The 14,204-nt window shown below is 34.0% G+C and overlaps 1 protein-coding gene across 4 annotated transcripts in view; it reads left to right on the top strand.

The window, feature by feature from the left end:
• LOC114328340 (GPI mannosyltransferase 3) overlaps window positions 1-12,173 on the top strand; it is a 40,023-nt gene extending 27,850 nt beyond the window's left edge. For all 4 annotated transcript variants that reach the window (XM_050642109.1, XM_050642110.1, XM_050642111.1 and 1 more), the window contains one exon: window positions 11,855-12,173. In XM_050642109.1, the coding sequence (XP_050498066.1) occupies window positions 11,855-11,948 (94 nt within the window). In that variant the 3' untranslated portion in view covers window positions 11,949-12,173. The remainder of the gene's footprint in view (window positions 1-11,854) is intronic.
• The last annotated feature ends 2,031 nt before the right edge of the window (window positions 12,174-14,204 follow it).

Below are 14,204 nucleotides of genomic sequence, written 5' to 3'. Positions count from 1 at the left end.
CACTTAGCTTTAACTCGGGAAAACACTTTATCCAAGCACTTTTTTGAATAGTAGACATATTTAAATTTAATATATACCAATCACTTCAAAAACACTAAATACGATACAACGTTTACTTTAAACAAATGTTGGCCGGAAACTGACAAAATAATTATTAGACCCTTAAAATCAGGTAGGTACCTACGACTTGCTACGGTAATAAAATAATATTTTTCTGGGAACACCCATAATTGTTAAATTCAGGTAGTAATGGGAAAGTCCAGATGAGCGATAGATAGATAAATAACGAGCTCGTTCATATCGAAGTTATAAAATTCCAACTAAGAGAGGAAAATTTTAAACTTTTATATAATTTATTTTTAAAATATGCAAAATAAATCGTGTTTAGCTTAAATATGCAATGTTGTGTTTGTTGTCTGAAAATATGCAATATATGCATCTATATGCACTTTGCATATATTCCGCTCTCTACTCATAATGTACATTTTCAATGCCATCCTGATACTATATGGTCCAAGAGGCAACGCTGAAAAATCTCTTTGAATTTACTAAAGCTAAATTTTTCACAGTTGATTGCTGTGATTGTGTAGAGAAACATACTGCGGCCGGTCAAGCGAAACGTAGAACAGGGGTTACTGAGAGGGTATCAAAGTTGCTTTCCTACGAAGGTAATTAAATCTATTTACTAAGGCTGAAAATCAGTACACATATTCTAAATTAAATATAAATAAAAGTTATTATAGTCGGTCAGCTGTATGACGGGACAGAGCCGGTCGGTCGGCCCCAGTGAATGTACAGGGTTATTCACTATATTTTCACCCCCTTGTAAACTGATTTATTTACAGAATTAGAAAAAATGTAAAATACAAAAGTTATTCGATTTTTAAATTATGATTTTTTGATATATATATCGTACTAGTGACGTCATCCATTTGGGCGTGATGACTTAATCGACTATTTTTTAAATAGGAATAGGAGTCAAGTGCTAGCTAATTTGAAATGCTATTCAATTCCCTATTCAGTAATATAAACATTAACAAGATTAATTATACAGGGTGTCCAAAAAAAGTTTTTTATTAAATTAATTGTTTAATTAATAATTCAATTTTTTTTACACTCTATATAAATAATGATCTTACATGTTTATAGTACTGTATGGATGAATTGAATAACCTTTCAAATGAACTAGCACACGACCCCTATTCTCATTAACTAACGTCACTAGTACGATATATATGTCAAAAAATCATAATTAAAAATCGAATAACTTTTGTATTTTATATTTTATTCTAATTCTGTAAATAAAGCAGTTTACAAGGGGGTCAAAATATAGTGAATAACCCTGTACATTCATTGGGGCCGACCGACCGGCTCTGTTCCGTCATACAGCTGACCGACTATAATAACTTTTATTTATATTCAATTTAGAATGTGTGTACTGATTTTCAACCTTAGTAAATGGATTTAATTACCTCCGTAGGAAATCAACTTTGATACCCTCTCAGTAATCAACTGTGAAAAATCTAGCTTCGTAAATTCAAAGAGATTTTTCAGCGCTGCCTCTCCGTCTAATACTACTGGCTGAGGCAACTCAAAGCCGAAGAAATAATAATTTTAATAGTAAAACCAGGGAAAACCCAAACGAAATTTCGTCTTATCGGCCAATCAGCTTATTGCCAGTCTTGTCAAAAGTACTAGAAAGACTCATACTACAAACAATAAATAAGAAATTACTCCCTGAGAATTTGATTACATCACACCAATTTGGTTTTCGACAAGGCCACTCAAGAGTTCAGCAAATACACAGAATAACACACTCAATAATTTTAACAATAGAACAAAAGCAATATTCTCCCTCAGTATTCTTGGATGTTAGCCAAGCCTTTGACAAGGTTTGGCATGATGGACTGTTGTACAAAATATCAAAAATCTTCCCACTCTCCTTCTATCGACTGCTCGAATCATATCTTCATGACAGACAATTTATTGTAAAAGTGAATGATAAATATTCGCAAAATTCCCAATCAAGGCCGGAGTTCTACAAGGCAGTGTCCTGAGTCCCATTCTATACAGTGTGTCAATTTGAAAAGTTGCCACCCCCTATAATTTGGTCCCTATAGAAAATCTAAAAATATACAAAAACATCTCAAATTTATTTGTGAGGGGGACATTTTGTAGACCAGTTTTCAACTAAATTACATCAAATCTAGCGGAGGCGGATACTACCCCCAAAATCTTTAATGGAAAGGGGGGTTGAGTGATAAGTCATTTTAGAAGTCATTCAATTATCTTTTCAAAAATACCACATACCTTATATGTTTTTTCAGTACTTTTGGAAAAATCTTGGACTCAATACTCTAACAAAATTTTGGAGCTCTGAACTCGATACTTAATATCTTTACGGTTTTACTTGATTTTTCCAAAAATACTCCAAAAAAAATACTCTAAGTACTCCAATACCCAAAAAAATTTAATTTGGAGTTCAATACTCCAAAAAAAGTTTTGGAGTTCTGAACTCGATACTTAATATCTGTATGGTTTCACTTGATTTTTCCAAAAGTACTCAAAATAAATATAACGTATGTGGTATTTTTGAAAAGGTAATCGAACGATCTTTAAAATGAGGTATCACTCAACCCCCCTTTCCATTAAAGATTTTGGGGGTTGTGTCCGCCCCCGTTAGAGGGTTTATGTAATTTAGTTGAAGTGGTATATAAAATGTCCCCCTCACAAATAAATTTGACGTGTTTTTGTATATTTTTAAATTTTCTATAAGGACCAAATTATAGGGGGTGGCAACTTGTCAAATTGACACCCTATATGTATTATTATTCACATCAGATATTCCTATGTCTCCACATACATAGGAACCTTTGCGGACTACAGCGTCATCATAGCAATTCACCAAGATTCAGTAGAAGCTTCCAACATTCTACAAAATGACAGTGAAGCTAGAAGATTGGGTAAAACAATAGAAAATCAATATAAATGAGATTAAATTCAAAGTTCAGTGTCCATCACTATACATAAATAACAAAGTTATTAGTAAAAACAACTCCTCCAAATACTTCGGCATACATCTAGACTCTAAACTTACTTGGAAAGTGCACATAACAAAGAAGAGAAAAACAAATCGACATTAAAGTAAAAGAACTCTACTGATTAATAGGAACAAAATCAAAACTAAGCTTGGAAAACAAACTATTGATTTGCAACACCATAATTGAACCAATATGGATGTATGGTATCGAAGTCTGGGGATGTTCGTGTCGAATTTAACAATACATGAAGATCGTAAGGTTCCATTCATCACAGATGTTATTAAAAATAGCTACAACAAACACCACGAGAAAATGAAAACACATCCCAACGAAGTCTTACAGCCCTTAGTGCCACCACTAACTGCCCGATGGTTAAGAGATTATGGCCAGCTGACATGAAGACAACCAGGACAACTTTACTGTAAGGAATCCCTTGACGCCAAGCTCCCAAGTCAACATTTTAACTTATAGAATGTATACTGCGAGGCAGAAGTTAAGGATATAGAAAATTATGCTCATTTTCATAGTAGTTTTTTTCGTGAACAGGTTAACGAATTCCGTCAATCTTTTTTGAAGTTATACTTCTTTAGGCGCGTTGGAAGTAAATTTATATGTGCGCGAATTCATCAAAAGTCTTGGTCCGAGGCGCAGCTTAAACGTTGTACGTCCTCTGATTGGGTAATTACAATGACCTGTCAACAATTATTGCTCAATATGTCGGTTATTTTATTAATACGTCAATGGTTATGGGTAAACAAATTGTGTGTATATTAGTTTTTATTGTTGTGAGGACAGAGACAAAAAGCAAGTTTATAATTGTAGTGACTTTTTAAATAGTTTTTAAAAGCAACAGGTACGTAAGATTGTAAATGTTTCAGTATTGTAATAAAAAATTACATACCTATTTGGAAAATGTACCTAGCTAATAGGTAATGCTTTGATGTACATAATTTGATTACCAACAAAATTTCTACCAATCTTCATCTAATATATTGCTTTTTAAGTCTATATTTTGTTGTATTTTAATATTTTAATTCCACAAGAATCAAATTTATTTAATTAAACTAAGAGAATAAGCAACTTTCAAAAAAGCTTAAAACGTTTAGTTGCTATATCTTCCCACATCATTGATATGTCTCGGTAGATAAATTCTGCGTGTGAAGAGTTCAAAATCTAACAGCCTGATAGACGCAGGTTCAATCCCCAATGCAAATTTTTATTTTTTTTTATACATTTTATGATTGTAAGTATATTTATTATATTTTTTTTACAGAAAATACGTATTTAGTTAAAAATTTTGTCAACAATTATTGTTCAGAAATCATTTCTTTGTTTCAGTTTTCATTATTTGCGTGCGTTTTATTCTTTTATTTTTTAAATTTTTGGTATTGTTTTAATAAAAAATTTTGGAAAGTAGTAAGTATTAATAGTTTAATATTTAAATAAAATATAAATAAACTGTTTAAAGTATATTGATTTCGTTGAAATCATATAATAGAAGTATAACTTCTTACGTGCGTACAAAGTACACACACATTATTTTTATTATTTTAGATCTTTTTAGTATTTACACTGTTGTACAAAGGTAAACTCCGTTTTTGTAGTTTACCGGGTGAAAAAAAAAAAAAGAAATGTTTTTCTTATGTTGAATCTGAGGCACCCTGTCGGGCAGACGAGGTATAAATTTGAATATACATCGGAATCGTATTGTAGTCTTATGTTTTGTGAACATATTGTTTGTTGAATCTCCCTGATATTTTTAGAAACAAAGAAAATATGTGGTTTTACTTTTTAACATGTGTTTTAACTGAAACAAAACTAAATTAACAATAAATAACAGTTAAAAAAACTCCAAAACAGAAAGGCACATAACGTAAACAGTTCTTATCGACACTTATAAGAGTTATTTGTCGACCAGGTAAACGTTATGTACAGCACAACATAAGAGAAACAAGGTTGTTTAATGAAGGCTCTGTGGTCTTTTGAGGTGGAATTTCCTTGAGAGTAAGCACGGATTTGGTGTCTACGTGAAGATTTTTAAATAGCGAGAGGTACATTACACAGATGTTTTTTTGAAGACAATGTGCCTTTCGCACTATATAGGTATAGGAAATAATTTCATCTTAGTGATATGATAAGACCTGGCCTCCTCACGTAACCCATGTCGTCAGTTAAAACACATATTAAAGAGTAAAACCGTCTAGTTTCTTTGTTAAAAAAATAAAATGTTCACAAAATATGTGACTATAACATAATATCGATGTATACCCCTTTGTACCTTTTTCACCCTACAGGGTGTCTCAAACTTTTGTTTCGGTTAAAAAACATGTTAAACTACAAAACCGTCTATTTTCTTTGTTTCTAAAGATATCAGGGACATTCAAAAGACAAAATGTTCACAAAACATAAGACTACAATACAGTGGAACCTCGTTAACTCGGATTAATCGGGACCGCGGCCGATCCGGGTTATCGAAAATCCGGGTTAGCTGGAGAAAATGGTAAAAATTAATAAAATACGGTATACTTACAGATAAACTCCATTATAATTGAAATAACATGTATGTCCACTGTACCAAATCCAAAAACTTTTTTTTATAGTCATGAGCAGCGTTGTTGTCCCCGCAGATAGACTTTCTCCAGTGATAAATAGTTGGCGTATTCCATGACGTCTTTTCCATTTATCCAGCCAACCTTGACTCGCAGTGAAATTTGGTTCACAATCAGGCAACATTTTATTTTATTGAGTGCTGAATCTTGAATAATTGGTCCAGACACTGGTAAACCACGTTTGCGTTACGCACAAAACCACACATATAAAGCGTCGTCGAGAGTCTCATTTTTAGCTTTATTAGCTTTGCACCGATTGTCCAAACTGTCTTTTGTTATCATTTTGAAACAAAATTCTTTGATTTTAGTTCTATTTTTCTTCCAATCTGATACTGTAGATGTACCGACACCATATTATGATGCTGCAATTGTTTTTAAAGATTCGCCTTTATCAATTCTACCTAATGCTTCTAGTTTCTTTTCCATTGTCACTACAACATTTTTACGTTTTGTTGCCATTATACGTAGACAAAAAGAAAACACGCAAACACAAAATCTGAATAGATTTACGAACGATTACAGAACGGAAGCGAACAATACGACTGTACTACACACAATGCGGTCTCAATCGCAACGATGTTATGTTATTTAATAACAGTGAAGACTAAGACCATTGTTTAAAAAAGAATTTTTTAATAGTCTTTTAGTCTTTTTTAAACAATGCTAAGACAGTTTGACGAAAAGATAGTTCCAGTATTGCAAAAAATGCCCTAGAGTGGAATCCCCAAGGAAAGAGAAAAAGAGGTCGCCCAGCACAAACTTGGAGAAGATCTCTCAAATATTATATTACATACATTTTTATTGTTGAAATGTTTGTCTAATAAAAATCAGTCCGGGTTAGCCGGACTTCCGGGTTATCGGGGGCCGACTGATCGGGGTTCCACGAATATGCGACTGTTTTGGATTATCGCGACAACGAATATTTTAGTGTGCAACATAAGAGGTATGAAAGTCAATTGCTCTATTAACTATTTAAATAAACAACAATGTAATTTGCAATTTACTTTCGTTCTTCCAATCTTGCACAGTATAATATTTGTTGTTGCGATAATCCAAAACAGTCGTATATTCGTGGAATAGGGTATACCTCGTCCTCCCTACAGAGTGTCTCAAACTTGACATAAGAAAAAAAATTCTTTTCTTCCACCCGGTACAAGTTAGGGATGGGAAAAACCTACCGATTATAAACTGAAACCGGTTTTTTTCCTCGGCAATAGTCGGTTTTTCCGTTTTTTTTTGTACCCGGTTATAACAGGTTTTTCTTTTTAAAGTAATAACCGGTGAAAAACCGGATAAGTGGAAAAAATATTGAATTCAGAGAAAAAATGGGAAAATTTTTCGATCCCCGCGCGTAAATGAGAAATTTTCAGCTGACTGAAACGGATTTCACTACACTGATGACTGATTTCTATACTGATATAGACTGATATCGATTCGAAGCGCAATGTAAATGTAACCTATTGGGTATTGGCTATGAATAAAAAAACCGTACACCGGTTTATGGAATAACCGGTTTTTTTGACCGGTTATAACCGCCAGGTTAAACCGTGCGTAGGTAGAAAAAACCAGTATAACTGAAAACCGGTGTTTTGTCAATAACCGCCATCCCTAAGTACAAGTACAAAAAAGAAGTTTGAAGTTAGAAAGTTAGAAAACTATAAAATAATAAAAAAATACCGGAATTCGTTAATATGTTTAGAAAAAATCAACTATGAAAATGAGTATAATTTTCTGTATCCCTAACTTACGCCTCACAGTATATGCACTTTCGATTGTTAAATAAATTATGATTAAAAAAATTTCTTTAATTTCAAGGTTTAGTGTCAAAATAACTGCCAATATTTGAACACACATTTCAAAGTTCTCTGCAAATTTTGTGATTTAAAGACATTCTTAAAACAGTTCGAATTCGTTATTCATACTGTTCGAGTTAGTCTTGACGTTTTGTATGATAATTAAGTTTATCTAACTTCAGCAGTTGAATCTGCAAAAAAATATAATTATAAAATAAATAGTGAAGTGACAGTGACGTACCAAATTCTGTTTTTCTACAATGAACAATTCACACATACGGAATACATACAACCAGTGTCTATTGTGGTATTAGCAGAAATTGTAGGTAAACAGCAGGTCCACTATTAATATACATCCAGGAACATGTACCCAACTCCCAAACAATATCCGCCCCCAGAAAACACTTCCGAAAATGCACCAAATTCCATTTACTACTGTCAAGAGGTAAATACTCCTATAGCAAACATTCCACAAAATCAATTCATTTTTCCAGCACAACTACAACAATTTCCACTACAATCACAACCAATGTACTACGTCCAAAACAATCCATCCACTGCAGAGCAGACCTCAAAAAGACAGATACATCTTGAAAATATACATTCAGGAAACTCGGATATTGAGTTTAGCGAAGACGAAGACAAAGAAGCCCAAAATAAGAACTCATGGCAAGTAGTCAAAAAACGTAAATTTAAAAATACCGATTCTAATTCTTCCAGTTCACTTACTATACCAGAACCCTGCCAAATGACACTGTCAAAGTTATAACACATACAACAGATACCTATCGTCAACTGGTAAGACATTTACGAGACGAAAAAATCGTTCACCACACTTACCAAATAAAGGAAGAACGTGCCTACAGAGTGGTAATAAGACATATCCATCACTCTATACCCACAGCAGATATAACAAAGGAGTTAGAAAATTGCCGGCCATAAAGTTCGCAATATAACCAACGTCCAACACAAACAAACAAAGGAACCCTTATCCTTATTTTTCATAGACCTTGAACCCAAGAGTAACAACAAAGACATATTTAATCTAGAATTCTTATGTCACACCAAAATAGCAGTGGAAGCACCAAAGAAGAGAAACTCAATCATCCAATGCATGCGTTGTCAAGCTTACGGCCATAGTAAAACATATTGCACTAAACCACACTACTGCGTCAAATGTGGAGAACAACATAATACAAAATCTTGTAAGAAACCTAGAAACACTCCGGCTAAGTGTGCACTATGCAAACAAGATCACCCTGCTAACTATAAGGGCTGTGTTGTTTACGTGGAACTAGTAGAAAACAGAAATATGCCAAAAAGAGGAAACCAACAGCCCCAAAGAACATTATTTAACAACCCACATGTAAGTAATGAAACAAATCAGCTAAACACTACTCTACAAAATCATCATAGAACATATGCAAATGTGACAGCACATCACATCAACCACGACCAAGAACCTAAAACTAACATAGAACTACAACTAATAACATTCCTTAACGAGTTCAAAAACATGTTCTCACAACTCATGAGTCAAAATAGTATGATAATAAACTTACTCACACAAGTCATTAACCGAAGGAATTGTTAATGTTAAACATACTTAGAATTGCCACATGGAACGCTAATGGCCTGCTAAACCATAAGCAGGAAGTAATCACTTTCTTAAACCAGAATAAAATCGATGTACTGCTTGTTTCAGAAACCCACTTTACTGATCTAACTACGTTCATTATTCCGCTCTATACTACATACAGTACACCTCACCCCGATGGTACAGCTCATGGTGGCTAGGCCATAATCATACGAAGCTGTATATCACATCCTGAATTGCCAAAATATACAACAGAAAAAATTCAAGCAGCAATAAAATTGTTCAAGCGAATGCAACGCCATGGCACTTTAACATATCTGCAATCTACAGCCCACCTCGTCATGCAATCTCCACAGATGAATACAAAGCCTTCTTTCAATTACTTGGCAGTAAAGTTGTAGCCGGGGTAGATTGGAATGCGAAACACACGCATTGGGGCTCAAGACTCATAACAACAAAAGCTCGTAACCTTTTAAAAGCAATGACCGACAACAACTATGATTGCCACACCAACGGAATCCCTACTTACTGGCCAAGTGACCCCAGAAAACTTCCAGATGTGCTAGACTTTTACATAAGTAAAGGAGAATCCAGAAACAACTGTCTAATAGAATCCAGCTATGACCTCTCATCTGATCATACACCAGTTATTATAAACAAGAGTACCACAGTTATAAACAACACACCCCCTCCTCGACTAGCGACAAAAAAAACCAACTGGGCAGATTTTCAATACTACCTAGAAGAAAACATTAATCTTAATTTGCGAATCAAATCTCCAGACGAGATAGATACAGCAGCTCAATATTTCACCACCCTTGTGCAAGAAGCGGCATGGCAATCTACACCACGAACTGAACGCAGACCGACACATACAACAAATGTTCCCCTACACATTCGGCAACTCATTTGCTGAAAAACGTCGTGCGAGAAGAAACTGGCAAAGATCTAGAAACAACATAGATCAACATATATACAGTAGACTACGTAGACAACTTGGAGTAGCCATCAAAGCTGCAAACAACGAAACCTTCGAACATTACATTACAAACCTTACAGCAAATGATCAGACGCTATGGAAGGCGACTAAGAAACTCAAAAAACCATACACAACTATTCCTCCCCTCCATAAACTAAATGGTGAATTGGCCCAACAAAGAAAAAGAGGACGTTTTTGCTGAACATCTTACGAGTGTATTTCAAACCGAGCCACCAGACCCTGATGAAGAAGTGGAAGAACTAATTAGCGCAGCATGTCAAATTTCCCTTCCAATCAAAAGTTTTACTCCTATAGAAGTCAAGAAAGAAATAACCAAACTCAACTCACGAAAAGCTCCAGGTTATGACTTAATCTCGGCACAAGTACTAAAACAACTTCCTCGTAAGGCCATTATTATGCTAACAGTAATATTTAATCGCATGCTAAGTTTATCATACTTTCCAAAAATATGGAAATTTGCAGAAATCATAATGATCCTTAAGCCAGGCAAAGCGCCCAATGAAGTAACATCTTATCGACCCATCAGCCTTCTCCCAATCGTAAGCAAAGTTTTTGAAAGATTGCTGCTACAAAGAATATACGCAGATCATGAATTGCTAACATTACTACCAGAACATCAGTTTGGTTTTCGGGAAAATCACTCTACTACACAACAAGTCCATCGAATAGTAAATGAAATATCAAAAACTCTCGAAGAAAAGAAATACTGCAACGCTGTATTCCTAGATATATCACAAGCGTTTGACAAAGTTTGGCACAGAGGTCTGCTTTACAAAGTAAAATTAGCACTATCTAGTAACTATTTCCTCCTAATCAAATCCTACTTATCAAATAGATATTTCTCAGTAAAATTCAAAGACCAACAATCCAGCCTCTGTCCTATTAACTCCGGAGTTCCGCAAGGTAGTGTTCTCGGGCCGCTGCTTTTCTCACTCTACACAGCCGATATACCAGAGTCTCATAATACTACGATCGCTTCCTTTGCTGATGACGTAGCAATACTAGCGGTAAATGAAGATCACATACAAGACCTGCAACACCATCTGGACATACTCATCAGTGAATGGTACACAAAATGGCGACCAAAGGAAATAAAACAAAATCATCTCAAATAACGTTTACAAACCGCCACAACACATGCCCACCTGTAAGAATGGAAAATGTACGAAAACCAACAGTAACAGACGCTAAATACCTTGGCCTCCATCTTGACCAACGTCTTACTTGGAAAAAACATATACAGACTAAATGAAGACAACTAGACTTAAAATTTCGGCAAATGTATTGGCTCCTTGGACGCAGATCAAAACTCAACATCCAAAACAAAATTCTTCTGTACAAATCAATACTCAAACCTACTTGGTACTACGGACTACACCTCTGGGGCTGTGCAAAGTCAACATCACTGAATATCATCCAAAGATTTCAGTCTAAAGTTCTAAGATCAATAGTGGATGCACCATGGTATGTAACTAATCAAACACTTCAGGAAGACTTAAATATACCTTTCATCAGAGAAGAAATCCATCGAGCCTTGGAATCACAAAACGAGCGTACCATTCACCATGACAATAAATTAGTAAGGGATTTATTCCATAATAGCCCTGTCACAAGGAGACTAGATAGAACCTGGCCTCAGGACCTATTTTAAAACTTAAACATAAATAGAATAAGATGAGACATCATTGGAAGTCTCTTCTTCATGACCAAAAACATGGAACAAATTTACTTAATACTCTTTTAATGATGTAGATTGTAAATAAATATAATTAAATAAAAAAAAATCAAGGTTTAATGTAAGATTCTTGTTTCAGGTATAAATTGACCCACGAAATCTTCCACACCAACATACCAATCTCATCTCGTATTGGAAGATATGTCGTGATACACAAATTAATAGATTTCTGAATGCCCTAAAGCATTTTAAAAATGCTTTAAGAGCGTTAGAAGAATTGCTCAATTCTTTTGTTTAATAGGAGTTTGCGGTGTCATGAATGCCTTGACCAAAGAGAGTCAGAATAGACTTCTGCCTCATAGTTTAAGAAATAAATGCATTTTTGTGTTGTTTTTGAATGATTTGGAAGATTTTTTCCAGAGTTTTTAATTTGTGAATTAATAAATGTTTTTGAATTATCTACCATTTTTTTGTAACTTATGGCGGAAAAAAATTATTTTGAATGAATTTGTCAAATAGGTGAAACGATTTTGAGGAACCAAAAAAACTACTTGTATAAGTGGTGTTCTAAAGAGTTATATTTAAGATTAACCACAATACTAAATTGGAATACACAACAACTTTTCATCAAATATATTTTACATTTTACTTGTGGTTTAAAAATGGATTTGACTAGACTCTGTCCCGCAGACATCCTGACAATGCAGATGCTTTGTTGATCTGACTCCTCAAGTCCTTTACTGGGCCACAATCTAACTTCAAAAAATAATTTAATTAACGTTTCGACTTCCAATTCGGACGGCGTTGTCAAAATACAAAATATTAATTTATTTTTGTATTTTGACAACGGCGTCTGAATTGGAAGTCGAAACGTTAATAAAATTATTTTTCAAGTTAAATTGTGGCTTATTTCCCAATTAGAATAGTTAATACTCGTTTAATTTATTTAAAAAATTTTGAAATTGTTAAAAATAAGAAAGACGAAGAGAAATTTTTTTTATTTAAATTTGTGGCTAAAAATCACCATAAATTATAAAAGGCTTCTCGAGACTATTAAAAAATTTTTCCGTTCATTTACTGTGATTTTAAGATTTGGTTTTACTGTAAAACCATGTAAAACTTTTACATAATATATAGAATAAATGGTTAACTTTTTAGCAGTTTGAATTTTTATTGATATACTCTTGCACATTACGCGATTGATTTGATGAATAGTAGGACTATTGCAAAATTTAATTAATTTTTTGCAGACTACAACTGAAACTAAACGAATAATGCAGAAAACACAAAAAATCGCCGATATAACCAAATTAACCTATGAAATGCCAATAGTGACAAAATTTCATAAATGTCAATATTGTGAAAATTTCATAACAGTGGAGGAAACTTGCCTGCCGTTGGACGAATTACAAACAAGCGTTATGACGCGGTAAATTTAAATTACTCCTCCTGGTTTAAAAACAGAGTATAGTAATGCCGTGAGAGCTTCGAGATTAACCTCCTTTTTATTTGACGTTTATATGACGTGTACAATATATTAAAAACCATTGAGATTTAAAACTTGCGCAATACCGTTGATATTTTAAATACCGTTGAAATATAAACATTGAATTGTAATATTGTTTTTCATTTATTAAACCCTTTATTTTTGTAATATTAACATTTAGTAAGAACATCTGGACAGTTAAATATGGGAAGCCGCATTTTTTATTTTAATAAATAATAGTAGTACGCCCAGAAAGATTTAGTACGACTCTGTAAGGTTAACCAAAGGAGCTTGCGGCCTCCGCCAGCATCCACCACTGGTGAATTACCAATTTCGTACTCTGCCGGTTTACTTCCAAAGTTCAAAGCGCCGACCGACGAGTGGTTTTACTGTGGAACCTCTTTATACTGTGAAGGCCGCGTCCCACCATCAAATAATTTGAGCCAACTGAAAGTGACAGTTAAGGCCCCGTCTCACCATCAAATAATTGACAGTTATTTGATCAAACTTGACAGTCAAACTTGACTAGTGACACAAACTATACATACTAACTGTCACTTTGTGTCACTAACTGTCAAGTTTGATCAAATAACTGTCAATTATTTGATGGTGAGACGGGGCCTTTAGTGACGTCACATCCTGAGTGTTCATTGTGGATAATAATGAAAAATTTTGATATTAAATAAAGTACAAACAAGTTAGACAACTCAATACAAAAAATTTGATCAAACTAGACTGATAGTGAGAGCACAGATTTTTAGAGTTTCAAAAAAACTGCAATTGTGACGTCACTTTGACGTACTTCCGGAGTTTGCTCAAACTGTTTGATCAAATTATTTGATGGTGAGACGCGGCCTTGACATTACCATTTTTTAAATTCCAATTATAAAAACTAACGCCCGGTTTCATAATCAACTTAAAGTGAACATTAACTAAAGTTCACTTTAACGTTGACATTTAACCCATTAAAGGTACTAACTTAAAAGTTAAAGTCCACTTTAAC

This window comes from Diabrotica virgifera, chromosome 1 (assembly GCF_917563875.1).
Source record: "Diabrotica virgifera virgifera chromosome 1, PGI_DIABVI_V3a".
Taxonomy (NCBI): Eukaryota; Metazoa; Arthropoda; class Insecta; order Coleoptera; family Chrysomelidae; genus Diabrotica; species Diabrotica virgifera.
This window is presented reverse-complemented; position numbering and strand designations above follow the sequence as displayed.